The following is a 23,077-nucleotide window of genomic DNA, read 5'->3' on the forward strand; positions in this document are numbered from 1 at the left end:
TGGGACAGGACAGATCTCCACAAGACTTCCTTAATCCCTGGGAGAAACCTGGAGCACCAGAGACCTGTCTCCAGCTGTTCTTTCTGAGCTGTTTCAGTAGAAACTCATCTCCAGCTGTTCTTTCTGAGCTTTTCAGTGGAGCATTTGTTATTTCTTAAGGGAAAAAGCCCAAATAAATTCACTTCCAGATCTCTTCCAGCTTGCCCACAACTCCACCAACCTCTTGGCTTTGTTCAGCCCCCCTGGAAAAGGCTGCAGGTTGAAAGAGAAGTCCAGGCCAAAGTGGGACAGCTGAGCAAAGACGCTTCTTCCCGCTCCCCAAAACCTTCAATCTGTGTCTCCCACTATTATTCCTGCTTTCTTGTTCTGGGAAAATGTCTTCTCCCTCCTCTGCCAGTGTCTGCTGCTCCAGAACACGAGTCAAAGAAGTTGCTTCGAGCAGAACTGCTGAGCACTCTGCCCTCAGAGGGAAGTGTGGGCACTAAACCTGCCCCCAAGTGACCCACAGGAGGAGCTCAGCACTTGGGGTGTTTCAGAGGACACCCCACACGTCCAAACTGCCTGGAATGAAACTCCCAGTGGTGGCACCTACCTTGTGTCTCCATCCACACACTTTGGGGGCACTTGGCCTTTCTGTTCCAGAGCCAAATGGAGCAAACCCCTGAAAGAGCAGCAGGAACAAGGTTTAGTCCCTTCTTCCTTTTTTGTTTTAGGGATGATTTGGTTATTAGGGATGATTTGGGTTATTCCCAAGTGGAGCTGAGCTGTCCCAGCCCCAGGTGGGATATCAAAGCTCTCTGCAATTCCAGCAGTGCTGTTTCAGTGGGGAAGTTTCGCTGTTCGAGTGTCCCAAAATCCCCACAGCTTCTGGAGAGCGGAGTGGGCCCTCTGGAATCCTAAATGTGCTCTGCACTGAGCTCCATCTCCTTGAATTCCCACCCAGGGGACGTGGGAATTGAGCAACCAATTCTCCAACCCATCCATGAGCATCAGAGGATATTCCTTGGGAAGAGTAGCTGGGCTTTGTCTTGATATTCCATAGAATCCCAGAATGGTTTGGGGTTGGGAGGGACCTTAAGGCTCATCCAGTGCCACCCCTGCCATGGGCAGGGACACCTCCCACTGTCCCAGGTTGCTCCAGCCTGGCCTTGGACACTTCCAGGGATCCAGGGGCAGCCACAGCTTCTCTGGGCAACCTGTGCCAGGGCCTGCCCACCCTCACAGCCAGCAATTCCTTCCCAATATCCCACCTAAATCTCTCCCCTTTCAGTTTAGAATGAGGTTTCCCTGGAGCCCTCTCTCCTCCAGGCTGCTCCTCTCACCCTGCCTTTGAGGTGAGAGATGCTCTCCACCCCTCTGATCATCCCTCTGGCCTTTATTCCCAAACCAGCTTCATCCTCCTAAACTGAGGATTAGGGAGAGGTTGCCCTTTGTTTCTGTGGAGAAATATCAGCCCAGGGAACTCAAGCAGGAGCAGACAACCCCTCAGCTCAGAGCCCTCCCCCACCTCACTGAGAACACCCAAAGCTTTAATCCAACCTCTCGTTTTCTAAGGAGACACCACCCCGAGTGCAGCCCCAGGCCCAGCTCTGCCTACTGGGGCACTTCTTGTAGCTCCTAAAAGATAAATCAAAGAGCAACAGCATCCCAGGGATGCCTTTGATCCAGGCCTTAATTATGAGCCAGGTCTTAATTACCCCCAGGCACAACCACAGAGGTGTCCTGGGATGATCCCACGGCCGGGAAGGGGGGGATTCTGCCCCTCTGACCCCTCAGGGGGGAGATGCCTCCAGCACAGGGGGACAGGGAGCTGCTGGAGACAGGACAGAGGACTCATCCACTCCAAGGGGAGCAGAGGATGGAGCAGGAAAGGCTGGGACAGCTGGGATTGCTCAGCCTGGAGAGGAGAAGCTTTGGGGGGAACTGATTGTGGCCTTCCAGGACCTGGAGGAGCTACAGGAAAGATGGAGAGAGACTGTTTACAAGGGATGGAGGGACAGGACACAGGGAATGGTTTCCCACTGCCAGAGGACAGGGACAGATGGGATATTGAGAAGGAATTGTTGGCCATGAGGATGGGGAGGCCCTGGAATGGATTTCCCAGAGAAGCTGTGGCTGCCCCTGGATCCCTGGAAGTGTCCAAGGCCAGGTTGGAGCAACCTGGGATAGTGGAAGGTGTCCCTGCCCGTGGCAGGGGGTGGCACTGGATCCTCTTTAAGGTCCCTTCCACCCCAAACCATTCCATGATCCTATTTCTCCTTCAAACCCGGCTATCACATCCCTGTTTTTTTGCTTTGACACACTTTGCTGCCCTCAGTCCTTAGGGAGGATTTTTGCTTCATATTTGTCTAAATAAAGTGTTATTCTGGGCAGCAGCTCCTTGATCTGCCACAACTCAGGGAGATTCTCTCACATGAAAGCCCCTGGGTCACAAAATGACCATATAATGACAATAATAAAGGTTTTCCAGGTCCATATGACCTCAGTTATTGCAAATAACTCCTTATTTAACACCTTTCTGGAGCACCTGCCCCCAAAAAACATGCAGATCACCTGCCAGCACCATCCCAGTGCTCTCCTCCCCAAGCCCTCCGTGCCCACACCCATTGGAATGACTCCACCTGCTCGACCTACCGGTAGAATTCCCAAATTTTCTTGGCATAGAACTTGACTTCCTCCTGTGCCATCGTCAGCAGGTGCCTGTTGGCCCCAATCCCGGAATACGTTGCCTGGAAAGCCACTGTCAGGGCCTTCAGCAGCTTCCCCAGAGGGTGCAGGGAGGACTTCAGTGCCTGCACGGGGGAGGAACGTTGAATTCCAGTTGCCAGTGCTGCCATTCACGGAGGAAAACACCCAAAAAAGGCCCCCCCAGCCCCCTCCTGCCAGCCAAAAGGCTTCCCCAGGGTCAGGAGAAACCACCTGGAAGTTCACTCATCCCTCCCAGCAGCTGGAGAACCAAGAGAGCAGCTTTCTGATCGCACCCCGACCTCTGCAGCCCCGCACAAGAGGAGTGTCCAAGAAGCCTGAGGGACAATCCCGCTCTTCACACAGTTCAGGGAGGTTCTTGGAGCCCCTGGCCGTGGTTTATGTGCTGTTAAATCACCAGCAGTTTGCCTGGCCCTGTGTCCATGCCTGGTGGCCAAAGTGGATCTCATCACAAGCTTTACCTTCTCTAGATAACTCTGTATCGACTCCGGCTCCTGGTGCTGCACAAGCTCTTCAAGAATATCTTCAATCTTCCAGGCTATGTCCTCAGTGCCCCTGAAAAGATGAGAGGTGAGGGAGGAAAAGGCCCCACAGGGAAGCTCTGGGATAAATCCAGGTGGGTATCCCAGGTAGATTCCAAAGGGGCGTTAAGGCAATTAGAGAAGGAATGAATTTTTCACTTGTAAGAATCAACCTCAACAGCACAACTTTAAATTGAGGAGTAAAACTCCTCCTCCTGCCTCATCAGAAGGAACAACTGGAAAATTCTCAAGTTCATAAATTTAAGTTCATAAATTTAAATTCAAGTTCATAAATTTAAGTTCATACATTTAAATTCAAGTTCATACATTTAAGTTCATAAATTTCAATTCGAGTTCATAAATTTGAAACATGAATTAAATCAGAGCCCGATTTAAATGGATTCCTCTGTGGCAATGAGGCTCTGGAATACTCCTACCTTTGGCAGAAGAGATATTCCTGAGATTTCCTCAGCTCCTTGCTGGTTTGGATGTGGAACCCTGTGAAAGACTCCTCCATTTCTTCCTTGCAGCCAGACTGGAGGAATTCCAGGAACTGGTCATAGATTCCCTTCCATCTCTTCTCCACGGGGAACTCCCTGAGGCCCAGCTGACTGGAAAAAGGAACATTTGGCATCAGGATTTTCTGGGTTACCCTTTTAATTATTCCAGACCTCCCCTTCAAATATGGGAGGTTCTCCAGGGTTGGGATTTACAGAAGGCTGGAGCTCCTCTGCTCTGGAGCCAGGCTGGGAGAGCTGGGGGGTTCCCCTGGAGAAGAGAAGGATCCAGGGAGACCTGAGAGCCCCTGGCAGGGCCTAAAGGGGCTCCAGGAGAGCTGGAGAGGGACTGGGGACAAGGCATGGAGGGACAGCACACAGGGAATGGCTTCAACTGAAAGAGGATAAATTTAGGTGGGATATTGGGAAGGAATTGTTGGCTGGGAGGATGGGGAGGGACTGGAATGGCTTTCCCAGAGAAGCTGTGGCTGCCCCTGGATCCCTGGAAGTGTCCAAGGCCAGGTTGGAGCAACCTGGGCTAGTGGAAGGTGTCCCTGCCCATGGCAGGGGGTGGCACTGGATGATCTTTAAGGTCCCTTCCAACCCAAACCATCCCATGACGTCCTGCAGGAGCACAGGAACATGGAAGTGCCCAACTGGGAATTCAATAAAAGCAACTCAAGCCTCTGGTCCTGACAATGAGGTGCTTTGGGCGAAGAAAAATTTCTGGTGTGTGGAACATGAATAATCTGAATCTTGGCTGCTCACAAACTGCCTTGGCCCCTGGTGGGTGTCCCTAAATCCAGACTATTTACCTCACCCAAAAACCCTTCAGAAGAGGCTGAGCAACAAGAGCTGAGCAACCACCACCAGCAGCTGTTCCTGCCTGGAAAGAACAGGAGCTGTTTCTGCAGCGGGAATGATGGGCTGGAAATGTTTGGAAGAGGAAAGAGCAGAAAACTGAACTGGGTTTTGTGAGAGGAAATGGAATTTTTGAGGACAGGCAGCTGATATTTTGCCCCTCCTGTGAGATGAAGTGGCTGAATCCAACTCCTCCAGCTTGGCACCCCTTGGCAGGGCTCAGCCCCGACACGAGGGATGTGGCCAAAGGATGTGGCCTGATGGCTCCAGCTCAGTTATTCCTGCCCTGTATTCCCACCATTCCCTGCCAAAACAGCAGCAGCAGCAGCTCTGATCCTGCACATGGAGGGCAGTGGCAGGGTGGGAGGAGAACATCTGCTCTCCCTTCTTTGTGCCATTAACACCAGGACAACCCGCGCTCTCCTCTCCTCCTTCTCTAAACCACTTTTCAGATCAAACCCCAGCAAGGGCCACTTTGACCCCTGCAGGGATTGACCCCTGATCCCTCCTGGAGTCCAAATCCCGGCCATGGCCCAGGGAGCTGGCTTTGCTCACGTTTTGGTGACCCTCTCGTCCAGCTGCTCGTGGCAGGTGTTGAGGATGCCGTGGGTCTGCAGGCCTTGGCCCGACTTGGTGGTGAAGGTTCCCTCCAAAACGAAGCCGTTGGCAAAGGACAGCTTTCCCTGGGGAGGAGGAGGAGTCCAGGGTTAGTCTGCCAAGAGCTCATTAGGGACAGGAAACGAGCTGGACTGAGAGCTCAAAAGTCTCTTTTCGGCAGCGCCAGCTCCCGACACGGCGGCTCAGAACAACTTCCACCAGGGAGGTGGATATTCCAGCACCCAGAGCAATGATGCCAGGGAAGTGGCAGCCACTGGAGCCAACACACCCCAAAATCCCCGATTAAAACCTCTGCATTATTCCCTACAAATCTTCAAAATCTCCTTGGAGTTCATTCAGTTCTCTGGTTTAAACTAAACAGGAGCGAGCGGATGAAGCTTCAGTTTCTCCCAGTTTTCCTCCAACCACAACAGGGGATTTTGGCCTCCCAGGTGTGGGGAATCACATGATCTTCCCCATAAACACCTTCCAACTTGTTTGAAAACTCGGAGCTCGCTGCTACCAAGACAAACCTTCAATTCTCTGAGGCAAACCCAGGACATGCAGCAGCCTGACTCCAAACTCGGAGGATTTCATTAAATCCACAGCCAAACAATACCCTAACTAGTCTGGCTTGGAAGAGGAGCCTGAAATCCTCCTTGCTCAGGACAGGAGGAACATCCCAGCTTTGGATAAAGGGCAGATTTCTCTGGACTAACCACTGAAGTCAAGTGGTTGATTAATTTTGGAGGCTCTCAGCGAGTTAATCTCTGATTAATTTTGGAGGACCAGAGCACTACAATCAACGTCTGCACTGTCTTGCCCCGAGCCTTGTGGGTGAAGGAGATGATGACAAGCTCTTCCTCCCCTGCTGAGTCATTAACCACGAGGCTCATTTGCATTCATTACCAAGGCTCTGTTTTGACACCTCTCAGGGTGACCCAACCCCACACTCCCCGCCAGGCTCACCCCATCCTTCAGGAAGGAGCTGCAGGAGCAGTTTTCCTTCCCCAGGGAATTTTATCCCCACTTTGACGCGATATTTCCGTTCAAGATCGCCCCCAAAGTGTGGAGTTGTGGGTGCAGAGCCCACATTGCAAAATTCAGCTGCCAAATCCCTCAGCTGGTGGGGTAACACCTCGGGATTGTTGCATTTCCCGTGTCCCCAACCACTGCTTGAAGGTGGCAAAAACATCCCAAGGGCAGCTGTGAAGAACAGTCAAAAATGTCCCACTAAAACAAGGAAATAAAACTGAAGTCAAATAAAAAAAGAACAAAACCCAACGGCAGCAATAAAATAAAAATAATACCCCAAAGCAGAACAAAATTAAACAAAACCAAAAAAGCCACATAAAAACCAAGCAAAAAACAAGGAGATAACAAAAAAACACCAACCAAACAAGAAAGCAAAAACGAAAGAACCAAAAAACAAACAAAAACCCAAACAAAAACCTGAACAAAAACAAGCAAAAACCCCCAAAAACACAAATTAAAACCACAAATGAAAAACAAGCAAAAAGCCTGAAAAAAACCAAAACCAAAAAAAACCCTAAAAAAACCAAAACATACCAAAAACACAAAGTGAAACAAAAATTAAACAAACCCAAGAAACCAAACCACAAAAACCCACACAAAAACCAAGCAAATAAGAAACAAAACCAAAAAAACCTCCAATAACCAGGAAAACCCCAAATAAAAAAAAAAGCAAAAAAATCCAAATAAAAGAACCAAAGAAAACACACACACAAAAAAGAAATTAAAAAAACAAATAAAACCCAAAACCACAAGCCCAAATGAAAAACAAATCAAAAAACCCACATGAAAAAATCCCCAAAGGAAAACATAAATTAAACAAAAAAAAAACAACCACAAAAACTGACACAAAATACAAGCAAATAAAGAACAAACCAAAAAAACCCAACAACCAAAAAAACCCCAACGAAATAAATAACAAGCAAAAAAAAATAAAAGAACAAATAAAAAATAAAACAAAACTCAAAACACCAAATCAAACAAAAAAACCCAGCAAAACCACAAAAACCTCCCACAAATAAAAAGAAACCAAAAACCCAAACAAAAAGCCAAACTGAAAAAAAAACACAAAAAAAGCCAAACACACAAAAAACCCAAAGCAAAAAACCCCAAACAAAAAAAAAAAACCAAACCAAAAAACCCCAAACAAAATCCACCAAACAAAATCCACCAAACAAAATCCACCAAACAAAATCCACCAAACAAAATCCACCAAACAAAATCCACCAAACAAAAACCACCAAACACACAACCAAGCAAACACCCCCCAAAAAAACCCCAAACCTCAAGACCCTGAATGTGAATCAAACATTAAACCCCCAAACCATTCCCAAAGCCCTCCCAAAGTCTCTCAGCTGAATCTCCTCTACTGACACTGATGAAGGACAAAAATAATCCCAAACCCCATGAAAATGTGGGGGAACTCTGGAGATGAATCCACGTGGGAATCAAGCAAGTGTGGAAAATATGGAAAGATGTGAAATCAAGAACCTGTGGGAGATGAATCCACGTGAGAGTCAAGAAAGGCCTGCATGATGGAATTCTCACCTTCCCAACAAAGGTCAGATCCTCCGTGAAGTTCCCTTCGTAGACAGAGTCGTCCTCCAGGAGCAGGATCCCAGGACCCTTCATTTGGAAGCAGAAGGAATGAATTCAGGCCATGAACTTCCCACCTGCTCAAGTTCCTCTGGGAACAACCACTGGCTTGGACTGTTTATGGGCTGGAGATTCCCAGGACCTCTTTTGAAAGCCCAACGTCTGATTTCAACGCTCAAGAGGCAGGAGATGCTCTGGAGACACCCCATGGGAAGTCCTGGGTAGTCAGGAGGTTTGGAACAACTGTTGGATTAGTTTTCCCAGCAAAAGGAGGAAAAAGCAGGATCCTGTGGTTAGAATGGTCCCCAGGAATTGTCACAGGGGTCACACTCGTGCTGCTCCCAATCCTAGGACTTGGGAGGTGATTGGAGCCAAGTGTGTCACCCTTTGAAAAGTGATTAAGAGCAGACAGGATCATGGAATATCCTGAGCTGGAAGGGACCCCCAAGGATCATCCAGTCCAACTCCTGGCCCTGCCCAGGGCACCCCAACAATCCCACCCTGTGCCTGAGAACGTTGTCCAAAACCTCCTGGAGCTCTGGCAGGATTTGGTCCATGACCACTTCCCTGAGGAGCCTGTTCAGTGCCCAACCACCCTCTGGGGGAAGAAACTCTTCCTAATATTCCAGCCTAAACCTGGAATTCACTTCACCCTTTGCTGTGCTGACAACAGGGCTTTAAAGAGCTGCTCCCAACCATTCCTCAAACGGCCTCCCCAATCCCACCCTGCTTTCAGGAGCACAGTTTTTAGGGAAGGAGCACCAAGATGCAGGGAAGACACTGGATAATTGATATTTCTCCTGAGTTTAGGCCCTGAGGTTTATAAGAACCCAAAGCAGCCAGAAAATGTAGACACTTGTTGAGCTGTAGCGCATTTTCCACTGGAATGGTTTCCTCGCTGGAACCCCACCCAGGTTTCCACAGTGAAACATTTTGCCCTGATTTGGTGAGTGGGGAAGGGGTTGTTTGTTGTTTTAAGCTCGTGTTTTTCGGGAGAAGCAGAGCTTTGATTCCTGTGCCAGTCTGAGCAATGCCAGTTCCTTCTGCTCCCCCCACCGACAGCTGGACTTGCAATGACATCAACACTTGGCACAGGGAAACTCACACTGGAAAGGGGAAGATTTCATGATCTCCACGAGAGATGGAGTGTCACGGAATCCCAGACTGGTTTGGGTTGGAAGGGACCTCAAGGAATATCCAGTTCCACCCCTGCCATGGGCAGGGACATCTCCCACTAGCCCAGGTTGCTCCAACCTGGCCTTGGACACTTCCAGGGATGGGGAGTCCACAACTCTCTGGGCACCCTGAGGGATATAAAACTATCCTGAGGGAGATACAACCACCCTGAGGGATGTATAACCATTCTGTGGGATGTATAACCATCCTGAGGGAGATATAACTATCCTGAGGGATACAGAACCACCCTGAGGGATGTATAACCATCCTGAGGGAGAGTATAACCATCCTGATTTACAACCACACAGCACTTCACAGGTGACTCCTGGCCTGTAACTGGGACTGGGTGATCAGCTGAACAACCAGACCTACAAGGGGTCTTAGGATGAGCAAGGAGAAGTGACAGTCCCAGGTCTTGTTCCTCCCCACACCTCAGGGGGGTGATAAGAATCAGGACCTAACCTAGACCCTGTTCTTCAAAAATATTGTTATGGCAAAATCACAGGATACCCTCAGCTGGAAGGGACCCTCAAAGACCATCCAGTCCAACCCCTGGCCCTGCTCAGACACCCCAACAATCCCCTCCTGTCCCTCAGAGCATCATCCAAACCCTCCTGGAGCTCTGGCAGCCTTGGGGCTGTGCCCACTGCCCTGGGGAGCCTGTTCAGTGCCAACCACCCTCTGGGGGAAGAACCTTTCCCTGAGATCTCCCTTTCTTGCTTTCCAATTGCTCTCACAGACTAATTAGGGAGTGAAACATTAATCTTTCCCTTGCTGGTGAGTTCCACACCCCCTGCCTGGCAGAGCCCACCGACACTGTGCACTCACCACCATTTTATCAGCGTGGAAGGTCCTCTGGTAGCAGACCCCTGACTGGGTCACCACGATGCCTTGGCCGTGTCTGTGATCATCCAGCCACGTCCCTATGTACCTCTCCCCTCTGGAATGCAACACAAAACAAATTATGTTGTGGGTTTTTTTTCCCCCAAGGTTTTCTGAGATCTTAATGAATTTAATGTGTCCTTTTCCGAGGGCAGTTTCACCTGACAGAACGCTCTGTGCAGCACAACTTCCACGTGTCCCACTAAAGCCACCTCTGACCCACCCCACCCTCACCTGTCTTTGTCCTCCCAGACTCCATATCCGTTCTTCTTGTCGTTTTCCCACTGTCCTGTGTATCTGAAGGGATGCTCGGCTGAGAAGTTCTCCAGGATCCCAAAGCCCTGGCGCACGTTGTCCTTGAAGTAACCTTTGTAGACCAGGTCATTCCCATACCTGCAGGGTTTAACTCTGTGACTATCTGAGAGCTCCTCTTGGAACAGGAAGCCAGGAGAGTGAGCAGATCAGGGTCACCTTCCTGCTAAATATCCCAGATGTTTGACCGATAGTCATTCCCTATGAGGAATGTTCATCACCCAACCAGTCACTCCACAGCTTCCAAGGACACAACACGTTGGCTTGCAATTGTCCTGGGAGAGGCCACCCAGCCCACACAAGCCACCTCAGCAAAGATGAGGGTGGTGCTGGAGGAGAGAAGGCTCCAGGGAGACATCAGAGCACCTTCAGTGCTTAAAGGGGCTCCAGGAGAGCTGGAGAGGGACTGGGGACAAGGCATGGAGAGGACAGGACACAGGGAATGGCTTCCCACTGCCAGAGGGCAGGGACAGATGGGATATTGGGAAGGAATTCTTGGCTGGGAGGGTGGGGAGGGGATGGAATGGATTTCCCAGAGCAGCTGTGGCTGCCCCTGGATCCCTGGATGTGTCCAGGGCCAGGTTGGAGCACCCTGGGACTAGTGGAAGGTGTCCCTGCCCATGGCCAAGTTGGAATGGGATGATCCTTCAAGTCCCTTCCAAGCCAACCCATTGTGGGATTGATTCTCTGTGCCCACAACCAGTGCTTCCCAGAGCAGGCTCCATCCAAATTCCCAGCAGCTGGGATGAGATGGGCACATCCCACCCTTTGGAACACCCCTTTTTTCCCCCCAGGATCCATCTGTGGGTGTCACTTACTCACAGATTCCGTAGCCTCTCATCTTGCCCTCGTACCAGTGGCACTTGTAACAGTCATACCTGTCCTCAGCCTGGCGGGGGACAAGGCAGATCCCAAACCTGCAATGACACAAGGAGAGGCCCATGGAAGAGGCCAGCAGGGAAAAAGGCAACTCAGCTGTACTGGATGAAGTTTGAAAGCCAAGGACTTCCAGGTTTCCAATGTGATTTATGGGGTTGGGGTCAACTCTACCTCTGACACTGTTTCCAGGTGTCACTAAATCCAAGTTCACTTGGACTTGATCCAAGGAAAAGCTCATCTGCTCATGAGCTGCACTCACTGTTCCTTCTACAGACTCACTTTCAGCGTTGTTTTTCCCCTCTTTACCCTTCCCCACTTTAGGGGATGAATTAAATGTTTTTTTATTCCTTACACGAAGTATCTGAGATATTTTTTTTTCCCCCTTAAAACCCTCACCTATTCTGGAATTCTTGTAAAAGTGAGGCCTCTAAAAGTCTTACTTTCAAGAAAAAACCTCCTCAGAACTAGACAAATAACACTTGAATTTCCCAGCGTGGTTTCTCACCCTTGAAAACTCCTCACTTCAAATTTTTAAAGCCACCTAAAAATAACTTTTCAAGGCACTTCCTATGAATGGATTAACACAGATCTAGAGATCAGGGACCAGGGTTCATCCACATGAATGTCCACATGGATAGAAATGTCTGCACTGAACTGCTCATCTGTCCTTCCTTGTAGTCACCACCACCCCATTCTCTCTAGCTTTACAGCATCCTCAGCTTGAGCCAGACGTCCCCCTGGGGGGAAGGAACCATTCCCCAGCATGGTTTGAAAGCAAGGAACCCCCCTTTTCCCAGGGCTTACCCGTGCTCCAAGCCCTCCTTGAAGTCCCCGACGTGGTTGCGTCCGTCGCGCCACTTGAGCGTCCCCCTGGAATTCAGAGGATCCTCTCACCAGGGAGGTCACCCCACGCCCACAGCTGCACCAGGAGGGATCCACACACAGCCCAAACACAGCTGGGAGGGTGGGGAGGGGCTGGAATGGATTTCCCAGAGAAGCTGTGGTTGCCCCTGGATCCCTGGAAGTGTCCAAGGCCAGGTTGGAGCAACCTGGGTTGGTGGGAGGTGTCCTCGCCCGTGGCAGGGGGTGGCACTGGATGATCCTAAAGGTTCTTTCCAACCCAAACCATTCTGGGATTCCAAGGCTAACATCAAATATCTCCTCAGAGGACACACAAGTTCTCCAGGAACATCTGGGACTTTGCCCTGTGAGGATTTCATACCATAAGGATTTAATACCATAAGGATTTAATGCCATCCTGCTCTGCAACAAGTGGGAAGAATCCAAGTTCCTTAATCTCAAAAGCATTTTCTAGAGGTGCTGGGTCATCCCTTCAGGACCTTGCACATGATCCTGGTTTAATTGCAGCATGGGATTTAAGGAGTGTGATTAAGCTGGAAGTTCCAGCCTGGCACATCCTCACAGACACCATAATGACACCACAGCCCAGAGCTTCCCTGGGCACCAGGAAAACAAAGGAGACAAGCACTGGCCTGAAGGGATCATATCTTTCCATCTGCTTCTGTGTGGGGGTTGGAGAAGTGATCACAGGAGGTAACAGTGCCAAGTGAGACTGGAGGGGTCAACGTGATGGGCGAGTTACTGCCAGGTCTGAATTCATGGCCCTCCCCTCCCTCCCGGGCTCCCACTCCACCCCACCCACCCACCGTGTTCACTCTTGCATCACCCCACACACAGGCAGATCCCTGCACATTCCCCAGCCAGACACAACACAATTCCAGAATGCTTTGGGTTGGAAGGGACCTGAAAGTTCATCTCATTCCACCCCTGCCATGGGCAGGGACACCTTCCACCAGCCCAGGCTGCTCCAACCTGGCCTTGGACACTCCCAGGGATCCAGGGGCAGCCACAGCTTCTCTGGGCAACCTGTGCCAGTCCCTGCCCACCCTCCCAGCCAGGAATTCCTTCCTAACATCCAATCTAAACCCACTCTTCTCTCAGTTTAACCAAAGATGGTGCAACACCAAAACCATGACACTTTTGTTTGACTTTCACCGAGGTTGTTGTTTTAAACACCCACACCAGAAGGGCTCTTTTTTGGGGGGTTTTGCAGAGAACTGGTCAGGTTAGAATTAAGGGGATTTAACACATAACTCCTTTTGCTTTGTTGGTTTGAATGCCAGTAAAGGGGAGAAGCCAAAGAGGATGAGGGAATGGCTGGAGCTGTGCCAGGGCAGGCTCAGGTTGGATCTCAGGGAAAGGTTCTTCCCCCAGAGGGTGGTGGGCACTGAACAGGCTCCCCAGGGCAGTGGGCACAGCCCCAAGGCTGCCAGAGCTCCAGGAGGGTTTGGACGATGCTCTGAGGGACAGGGAGGGATTGTTGGGGTGTCTGTGCAGGGCCAGGGGTTGGACTGGATGGTCTTTGGGGGCCCCTTCCAGCTCAGGACATTCCATGGTTCTGCTCCAGTCACAGGGATGGTTGAAGCAGCTTCTCAGTGGGAGCATCTCCTTCCCCCACACCAGGTCACCTGGAATACTGGGACAGACCAGTGGGGATCCCAGATGTTTTTGCTGGAAGCCCTAATTCCCACTCCTCCAGCCCTGCTCACATGCTCGGCCTCCCCCTCAGAGGTGGCCCTGCCACCCAGGCCAGGGTTCCTGCTCCGTAACCCTCCATTAACAGCAGGTCCCACAGCACAGAAACTTCAGGAGTGGGAAGGGAAGTGTCAGGTGATTAAGCAACTCAAAGCCCAGGTTTTAAAACTCTGAAGTCACTGAATTCTGCCACAGAGTTTCTTGGGACGTCTCAGTGAAGTCACTTCATCTGCAGCAGCAGAGGAATTAACTGGTCTATTTACTGATCTCTCTCAGGAGACAAAGAGTAAGAAGAGGTGCTTGTCCACCACCTCCAAACAGGGGGTTTGAGGTCTCTGTCAGGGGTTCAGCTGCTGGGGGAGGTGGAGGATGATGTGAAGGTGCAGCCTCAGGTGTAACTCTACCCCAAACACCTATCCAAGGCTGTTCCAGGGCACAGCACAGCCCCTTCCACAGAAAATTCGGGATTAAGCTTGTTGGAAATTGAGGATCTTTAAGTTCCCTTCCAACCCAAACCATTTCTGATTCTGAATATTCTCAGGATTTTAAGGCTCTTTCAAACCATGTCTCTACATCCTTTTTACTTCAGCAGCAGCTGTGAACAGTATAAAACTCAGGAAGCACAGAAATTCCAAATCATCCTGGGTTTGTGTCCAAAAAAACAGGGACTACACTCTATCCTAAAATCAAAGACATTTTGGTTGGGACCATTTGATTTCCAGACCATTGTCAGAGCTTCAACTTGGATTTAATCAACAGCTCTCATGTTCCCATTAAATGCATTTGAGCTTCTTTTGCATTTAATTTTTTTTTTAATTCCTTTGACAAAAGTTCAGATGTTAAAACAGACTTTTGATAGCCCAGGATCAAACTTTTCTCTTATTCACAAGCAAAGGCTTTTTATTGGGGTTTTTTTCTGGTTATTTCTTGGTTTGGTTTGGTTTGGCATCTCCAATAACCTCATTACGTTGTCACCACCCCTGGAAGTGCTCCAAAAAAATGAGCGGGGGTGGCACTTCATGATGTGGTTCAGTGGACACATGGTGGGATTTGGGTGAAGATCGGACCTGATGACCTCGGGGGCCTTTTCCAACCTCAACAAATTCCACGATTCTACACCTCCCACTTGTGCATCCACAGGGTCCAGGCTACAGGGAGACAGCAGGGCTAGCCTTGAGTGGTTTTTTTTCAGGAAAATGCTGGAAGCTCCCCACGAGAAATACATTCCTGGTGGGGAAAAATCTCCGAAGAAGAAGAGAACTGAGGAAGGGCAGTTTTGGAACACAGCTACACTGCTGAACCACAGATGACTTCCTACCTCAGAAACAGCTTTTCCTGTTATAAAAGTGTTAAGTTTATTCAATTTACCAACAGTGTTGTTAGAGAAATACCCTGCTTTGCATGTAAGGTGTGGGTTTCGATAGTGTTAGACCCTGCCCCTATCTGCAATCACAAACCCTAAGCTCACTAGCCCTGTTAGTAGAATTTATGGCTTTTCCCTGCTTTCCATCTCCCGTACCGTGTTTAGATATTCCCTGGCACGCTAAACTCCCTAGAAATCCTCCCAAATTCCACACAGTCCGTGCTTTACCTATGAAAAGCTGGCTCACACTGCAACAAAGGACATTTGGTCATTTGGCCCTTTTCCCATTTCCCATTTCCCATTGCCTCTTTGCCTCACTGCTGGCGGAGCACCCGATCCAAACCCACAGTCTGAAAAATCCCGCTGGCATCACTGACGGGAAAAGAGGTAAAAAAAAACCATGTTCCTTACTTGCCGTGGGGCTTCCCCCAGCGCCACTCGCCCTCGTAGGCCGCGCTCCTGAGCCTGCCCTCCAGCCTGAAGACGTAGCTGAAGAAGCGGCAGGCGGGGGGTTCTCCGCCCTCGCCGTCCTCGCCGCTCCGGCCCCACAGAGGGAAGTCCCGCTTGCCGTGGAGCGCCTGGCGCACGGCCTGCTGCAGCTTCCAGCGCCACACCGCCTGCGGGCACAGCACGGCACGGCACGGCTCGCCAGGGGACACCACACACAGGGCACGGCTCCCAGCACTCACCTCAGCAGCAACACCCACCAACCCAGCCCTTTGGGTATCACCCGCCTGCAGCACCCACGGGGGGTGTCTCGGGGTCTGCAGGTCGGATCAGCGCAGGAAGGGGCAGTCCCGTGGTGTCTAAGCCTGGGTCTCCAGCTGGCCTGGGTGTGGGAGCTGATGGGGCTGTTTTGTCCGCCCAGGGTATGTGGGTATTTTTTCATTTACACATCCACCCCCAACGGGGCAGCGGGCACGGCCCCAAGGCTGCCAGAGCTGCAGGAGGGTTTGGCTGATCCTCTGGGGCACACAGGGTGACTCTTGGGGATGGGTCTGTGCAGGGCCAGGAGCTGGACTGGATGATCCTTGTGGGTCCCTCCCAGCCCAGCACATTCTGAGATTCTGTGACCCACCCAAGCCACCTCCAGCCATCTAATACACAACTGGCTGGGCCAAGGGGCCAAAAAAACCCCTCAAATCAAGCCCCACTGTGCTGATTGTTCTGCTGGAAATCATAAACAGAGGGCAAAAATCCCAAGGACTGACCTTCACCTGCGGGCCTTTGGCAGAGAGGAAGAAGGTTTCTTCTGGGGTTGTGACACGCAGCCCGTGCCTGGCAGGGAAGAGACACGACAGAGACCATGGGAACACATTCCTCAGTCCAACAGCAGTTCCTGCTCTTCCCTTTCCCCTTCAGAATGGAGCTTTGACAGCTGGTTTTGCCTTCTGAAGAGATGCTCAACTGGACAACTGTGTTGTCTAGGTCTGGAGCCTAAATCACCCTGTTATTAGTTGGTATTAATTAATAATGAGGAGAGGGCAGGTTGGACATCAGCAGGAATTTCTCCCTGGAAAGGGTTGTTAAACATTGGCAGGGGCTGCCCAGGGAGGTTTGGAGTCCCCAGCCCTGGAGGTGTCCCAGGAAGGCCTGGCCGTGGCACTCAGTGCTCTGGGCTGGGGAACAAGGTGGGGATCAGTCACAGGGGGACTCTGTGACCTTGAAGGGCTTTTCCAGCCTCACTGATCCTGGGATTCCAACCTGTCAGCAAAGCTGAGCAAAGCCCAAGCTGCTGTGACCCCACCTGAAAGCTGCCCCAATGACCCACAGCCCAGTCCCAGTACTTGGAAAGGAGATGGCACCAAGTTCTGAGCCATTTCCTCACAGTTTCACCACCAGCTTGAACATTTCTTATTATTTTCTGTGAGCTCCAAGTGGGAATTCCTCACTTACACTCCTGGAGCTGATTTCTCCCCGCAGTTTTCATCCACCCACACGAGCTTCAGATCAAAACTCTGGAAGCTGTTCCCCTGCAACAAAAAGGGAGGAGAGATGTTCCTGTTAGTGGTGGGAACATCCCACTTTGCCCTTGCTCTGCCAGTCCATGGCATGGATGATGGTGAAGACCATGATAAAGACCTTGACACTCCGTGATAAAGACCTTGGAGGCTAAAAAAGAAGGATGGAGAAGGAGAAGGAAGAAAGTTCTTGGTTTAACACTTACAAGTGGTGTCCCATCAGGTCACATCTACAAAAGACCTTCTTAGGTGACACTTATCTCTACAGGAGTGTCTTCCCCATCACATGGCAGCATTCCCAAATCATTCCAGACACCCAGTATTCCCAGAGAAGTTGTGGCTGCCCCATCCAAGTGTCCAAGGCCAGGCTGGAGCAACCTGAGCTAGTGGAAGGTGTCCTTGTCCAAGGCAGGGGGTTGGAATGAGATGAGCTTTAAGGTCCCTTCCAACCCAAACCATTCCATGATCTATCCATGACTGGGACTCCAGTTTGGGCACCTGGTCTCATCTGCACCTTCATTTGGGCAGAGGCACCTCCCACCACGGGACCATAAGAGATGAAGATCCCTCTTAGCAGTCACCCCGTGCTCTCCTCTTAGTCAAGGTTGCTGAGGACATGATTCAGCTCAGCCTCGTTTTAGCTCCCCAAATAGGTCAGATAAACCACACCCAGCACATGTTCCCTGGATGGAAAGGGAGCCTGGGGGCACTTGCTGCCAGCAGGATCAGGGCAGGGCTGAGGAATCCACCAGGGAAAGCTGGAGGAGATAATCACCACCCTGCTCCCTCAGGCCTAGACCCTGTGTTATCACACAGGCTCCAGCTTGGAAGGCTTTGGAAGATGCAGCAGCTCCCAAGGCAGCGTGTTTGGACACCTGAGGGGTTGGCACATGACTACAGAGAGGAGAACATGAAGAGAGCCCTGCCAGGTCACCGAGCAAGCCAAGCTGGGCTTAATGAGCTACAGAACAGCTTTGAACGTGCATCATTCATCCTGCTGGCCAGGCCTGCACACACACTCCCTGCCTGCCCCACACCCAGGCCCCAAAATACCCCAAACAGCCCCCAAACCACCTGCAACATCTGCTGTCGTGCCACCAACTGAGTCAACCATGGAAGGTTCTATTTAGTGTCACATCCCTTTGGTCCTTTTTGGCCCCTTTTAGTAAGTAAGGACCAAAATCAGCTGCAGGAAGGGGCCTGGATCACTCCAAAGGTGCCTGTGGGACACATTGACTGAGGGGAGTTCTCTGGATGCTCCTCTATTCCTTCTCCTTTAGGTTTTCCTTTATTCTCCAGTGCAAACTACATGTGGATGCACCTGAGGCAAAGTTTCCCTGAGAGCCAAGCTCTGCTGCATTTCCAGCACCAGAGGAACCCGAATTTCTCTGTCCTTTCTCCGTGCAGTGCCTCTGGGGGGGCTGCAGGACTCACCTGGATGAGCACAAGGACGTCGTCGAAGAGCAGGACCCGGTCGGATCGGTTGGTGCCGGTGGAGATGGGAAGGTTCTTGCTGTCCTCCAGCAGCCTCCTCTCGGGAACACACAGCATGTCCTGCACACAGGGAAGCACCACAGGGGTCAGGATGGAGCACCAGCACGTCAGGAGCTGGGACAGGACGTGCAGCTCAAGCCAAGGGCTCCTGCAAAGCCCATCTGAGCTGGGCTGGAAGCTGGGACAGCAGAACTGGACTCAGAGATTAACTTCAAACCCCCCCAGGTTTCTCCAACACTTCCACCCAGCCCTGCTCTGTAGGCTTCAAGCCTCAAATTCCTGACCCAAGCTCAACTGCCTCCCACAGAAATGTAAGCCCTTCAGATAAGGCTCCCCTGCTCTCCCCCCCAAGGCCTCACCGTGAACTTGCAGCCCAAGGATTTCCACAAGGCCTTGGTGGAACAGGCCTCATCCAGGACCTGGCTGATGAAAGCCTCCAGCTTCACGTACTCCTCGATGACACTGCCGACCACGTCCTTCTCAGAGCCCTGGGGAAAAGAAGGCAGGGCTCGAGCGACGCTTCCGACCCCCTGGGCCAAGGGAATCTCAGGTTGGACATCAGGAGTGTCTCTTCACTGGAAGGGGGTTAAACATTGCATGGACTTGATGACCTTGGAGGTCTTTTCCAACCTTAATGACTCCGTGATTCAGGCATGAGGACGAACCCTCCAACCCCCTTTTCCAGGAAAGCCCCCTAAATCCAGCCACCAGCAGAAATGGGCAACCCCAGGCCAGCCATTTGACCTTCAGCAGCCTCTCCCCGTGATGAGTAACCCACACCAGGCTCAAAGCTGGCTGCTTTGAGACCTTCAGGTGGGCTGTGCTTCACCACTGCTGGTTATTTCCACCCCAGCTGGCCCCTGGAAATAAATCTTCCTTCCATCCTGCTTTGGATTCCCCAGCACATCCCCAGGGTTGATGAGCCAGCCATCATCACACCGAGCTTCCTACCTCTTTGAGGGTCTCCTTGAGCTTGGTGAGGAGCAGCAGGTACTGCTGGACGTGGTCCTGGAGGGGTTTGTGAAGGACAGTGTACAGAGCCAGGGACATGGAGGTCTCGGAGGTGAAGTCTGTCAGGAACTGCTTCAGCACCGTCTTGTGCAGCTTCCAGGCCTCGCTGCACGGTGGGCAATTAAGGCAAATTAAGGCTCATTAATTAGTTTTTCTGCAAACTGCCACCCCTCTGCCTCCCAAACTCCCCGTGCTGCCTCCCCCTCAGAGAGGGTGAGGACATGAAAGAACAGGAGATGATGAGGTGGCTGTGAAGGTGCTCATATCCAGTGCTCCTGTTTTTCACTTGCTCTTTCCACGAGACTCTGGGACAAGCAGTGGAGATTTCCTGCCAGATTCCCACAGCACCCTGTCCCACCCCTCACCTAAGCCCCCAGATTCCCAATTCACAGGTTTTCACTCCTGCAGAAGGAGTTGTGTGGGGATGGAAGGAGATGGAGAGAGCTCTGCAGAGCAAACCCATCATCCTGTGGCTGCCCCATCCCTGGGAGCGTCCAAGGCCAGGCTGGACAGGGCTCGGAGCAACCTGGGACAGGGGACATGTCCCTGCCCATGGCAGGGGGTGGCACTGGATGACTTTTCAGGTCCCTTCCAACCCAAACCACATGGGGATTCCACAGCCCACTGACCTTTTGCTCTTGGTGAGGTGTTCGAAGCCTTGGACCACGACATAGTTTGCAAAGGTGACAAAATACCTGTTGGGCAAGAAGGAAAACCAGCCAGGACACACGAGCTGAGTTAGAGGTGGGCACTGGTGAGGAGGTTCAATGAAATGAACCTGCTGGGATGCTCCTTCACCCCCACAAAGAGGGAAGAGGACAAGTCTAACAGCTCAGAGTGGGGCTGGTTTATGGTTTGGTTGATCAGGTGTTCAGTCAAAGCTTGGCCTCGATCCTGGAGGTCTTTTCCAACCTCGGGGGTTTTGGGATGGAGGGAAGAAGCCCATTGGAAAATGCCATGTCACGTCCACCTTGCCAAGGGAGGCTGGGGGAGAGGTGGAGCTACTGCACCTGTCACCTGGGCTCACTCCCTGTGCCCCCTTTCCCAGCTCCTTGGTTTATCTGCCTTGTTGCACTCGGATCCTCACAGGAAGTTTAAATTATCCCGGGATTTGGCACAAGCAGAAGGAAACTTGTGCAACTGTCCTGGAGAGCAAATTTGCAAAATCTGAGCTTAAAATAATGGCTTCAAAGGGAAAAAGACCAGGGTTAGATGGGATATTGGGAAGGAATTCCTGGCTGGGAGGGTGGGGAGAGATGGAATGGATTTCCCAGAGAAGCTGTGGCTGTCCCTGGATCCCTGGAAGTGTCCAAGGCCAGGCTGGAGCAACCAGGGACAGTGGAAGGCGTCCCTGCCCGTGGCATGGGGTGGGACTGGATGATCCTTAAGATCCCTTCCAACCCAACCTATTCCATGATCCTATGGAAGTATCAGATCTCTCCCACCGATGGCAAATTCCCACCAAGGCCTCCCTGGCCGATGTTTCCCGTCTCACACTAGAGGGAGTTCAAGCCACATTTTCCAAGCAAACACCACGTTTTCCTCCAGCGGTGTTTTCAGTGAAGTGGTGCAGAACGTCTACACTAATGATCATTTAGCACCTTTTCCAGGGACACGCACTTCCCGCTGATTTTCAGGCCCCTTTCCCTCCTCCTCTCCCGTTCCAAGGAAGATGAGGAGTGCACAGGGTGAGTCAGCAGAGCTGGGGAGGAACCACCTCTTTTTTCCTTTTAACACCCAACAAACCCAGCTTTTAATTTCAAAAGGAGGGGAAATAAGATCTTAAGATAAAACCACTCCTTTATGCCTCACCCCAAACCTCAGCCTAAGTTTTCATCTCCCACGTGCCTGGGGCAAAGCAGCTTTAATTCCCCCAGTCAGCTCCCAGATGGAAACCCAAGCTGCTCCAAACCCCACTCCCACCCAGGCCAAGCTGGTGCAGCGCTTCCTAAAATTATTTCCAAGGGAAAATAATACAAGAGTAGTCCTTCCTCCTTTCCATACACCAAAAATCCATCAGAGGCGAGGCTGGATGAACAGCATTCCAGGATCCAGCGTGCCCACCTCCCCCTGCCAAAGTGCACAGGTGGCTCCAGCCCAGCTGGCAAAGGCTTGGCCAACACGATGGACGTGGGATTGAACCTTTTCTGGCCTTGGTGCCACCTCAGATGTCCACAAACCGTCTCTCGTGGCGGGACATCAGCACCGGCCACGGAGCTTTCTGCAAACATTCCGTGGGCAGGTGGGCAGCAGAAGGGATTCATTACAGGAACAGCGCTGGGCAGCGTTTTGTTCCCATCCCATCCGTCACTTCCCATCACTTCCCTCACCAAGAGCTTCAAAACCCAAGTACCAAACCCCAACACCAGCTGTGTGTGATACTTTGCTCCCCTCAGCCCCCCGAGGGCTTTAAAGCCGCCCGTGCCCGACGTCCCTGCTGACGGCTCAGCCTCTGCTCTCCTGAGCTCAGCTCTGCCAGATCTGCTCCCTGGCACCACTCCAAAAGCTGCCTGCACTTACTGGATGTAGCTGCTCAGGAACAGGTCCCCTTTCCAGATGGTGTAGATGTCCCTGATGCAGGAGCACTCACAGCTGCCGTGTTTCTGCTTCACCAGCCGGTAGTTTTCCTCTGTGAGGTTCCAGAGGGCTTGGAAGCGATCGTTGAGGAGCAGGAAGAGCTTGAAGTTCTCCTTCCCCTTCTGGTCATTTGGCTCTTGGAGGAAAATGGAGGGGTGAGGGGGAAATACAGTGAGGAAGCCTCGACTTGTGGAATGCTCTGCCTGTAGCAAAAACTCAGTCTAATTTTTCAGTGTGGAGCACATTTATGTGCTGGGAGTGAGGCTATAGGATTGATCCAACTTATTATCCAAAGGATAAATGGAGTAATCCAGGGGTGATTGGAGGGATGTGGCCCCTCTGCTCTGGAGCCAGGCTGGGACAGCTGGGGGGGTTTCACCTGGAGAAGAGAAGGCTCCAGGGAGACCTGAGAGCCCCTTGCAGGGCCTAAAGGGGCTCCTGGAGGGCTGGAGAGGGACGGGGGACAAGGCATGGAGGGACAGGACACAGGGAATGGCTTCCCAGTGCCAGAGGACAGGGAAAGTTGGGATATTGGGAAGGAATTCCTGGCTGGGAGGGTGGGGAGAGATGGAATGGATTTCCCAGAGAAGCTGTGGCTGCCCCTGGATCCCTGGAAGTGTCCAAGGCCAGGCTGGAGCAACCTGGGACAGTGGAAGGTGTCCCTGCCCGTGGCAGGGGGTGGCACTGAATGATCCTTAAGATCCCTTCCAACCCAACCTATTCCATGATCCTATGGAAGTATCAGATCTCTCCCACCGATGGCAAATTCCCACCAAGGCCTCCCTGGCCGATGTTTCCCGTCTCACACTAGAGGGAGTTCAAGCCACATTTTCCAAGCAAACACCACGTTTTCCTCCAGCGGTGTTTTCAGTGAAGTGGTGCAGAACGTCTACACTAATGATCATTTAGCACCTTTTCCAGGGACACGCACTTCCCGCTGATTTTCAGGCCCCTTTCCCTCCTCCTCTCCCGTTCCAGGTGAGTCAGCAGAGCTGGGGAGGAACCACCTCTTTTTTCCTTTTAACACCCAACAAACCCAGCTTTTAATTTCAAAGG

General features: G+C 51.5%; 1 protein-coding gene across 9 annotated transcripts in view; it reads right to left on the bottom strand.

The window, feature by feature from the left end:
• ALS2CL (ALS2 C-terminal like) overlaps positions 1–23,077 on the bottom strand; it is a 47,827-nt gene that overhangs the window by 6,320 nt on the left and 18,430 nt on the right. For 5 of the 9 annotated variants that reach the window (XM_050309627.1, XM_050309633.1, XM_050309591.1 and 2 more), the window contains exons 4-20: positions 20,074–20,139; positions 19,385–19,550; positions 18,793–18,921; positions 18,374–18,493; positions 16,875–16,951; positions 16,190–16,256; positions 15,390–15,595; positions 11,864–11,929; positions 10,999–11,097; positions 10,103–10,261; positions 9,815–9,926; positions 7,763–7,840; positions 5,141–5,268; positions 3,665–3,838; positions 3,168–3,261; positions 2,635–2,792; positions 593–661 (exon numbers count right to left, since the gene is read on the bottom strand). In XM_050309627.1, the coding sequence (XP_050165584.1) occupies positions 593–661; positions 2,635–2,792; positions 3,168–3,261; positions 3,665–3,838; positions 5,141–5,268; positions 7,763–7,840; positions 9,815–9,926; positions 10,103–10,261; positions 10,999–11,097; positions 11,864–11,929; positions 15,390–15,595; positions 16,190–16,256; positions 16,875–16,951; positions 18,374–18,493; positions 18,793–18,921; positions 19,385–19,550; positions 20,074–20,139 (1,968 nt within the window). Of the gene's footprint in view, positions 1–592; positions 662–2,634; positions 2,793–3,167; positions 3,262–3,664; positions 3,839–5,140; positions 5,269–7,762; positions 7,841–9,814; positions 9,927–10,102; positions 10,262–10,998; positions 11,098–11,863; positions 11,930–15,389; positions 15,596–16,189; positions 16,257–16,874; positions 16,952–18,373; positions 18,494–18,792; positions 18,922–19,384; positions 19,551–20,073; positions 20,140–21,964; positions 22,158–23,077 lie in introns of all 9 variants that reach the window. The other 4 variants (XM_050309643.1, XM_050309652.1, XM_050309609.1 and 1 more) reach the window with 1 other exon arrangement.

Source organism: Myiozetetes cayanensis, unplaced genomic scaffold (genome assembly GCF_022539395.1).
Source record: "Myiozetetes cayanensis isolate MyiCay16 unplaced genomic scaffold, myiCay2020 scf1, whole genome shotgun sequence".
Lineage (NCBI taxonomy): Eukaryota > Metazoa > Chordata > Aves > Passeriformes > Tyrannidae > Myiozetetes > Myiozetetes cayanensis.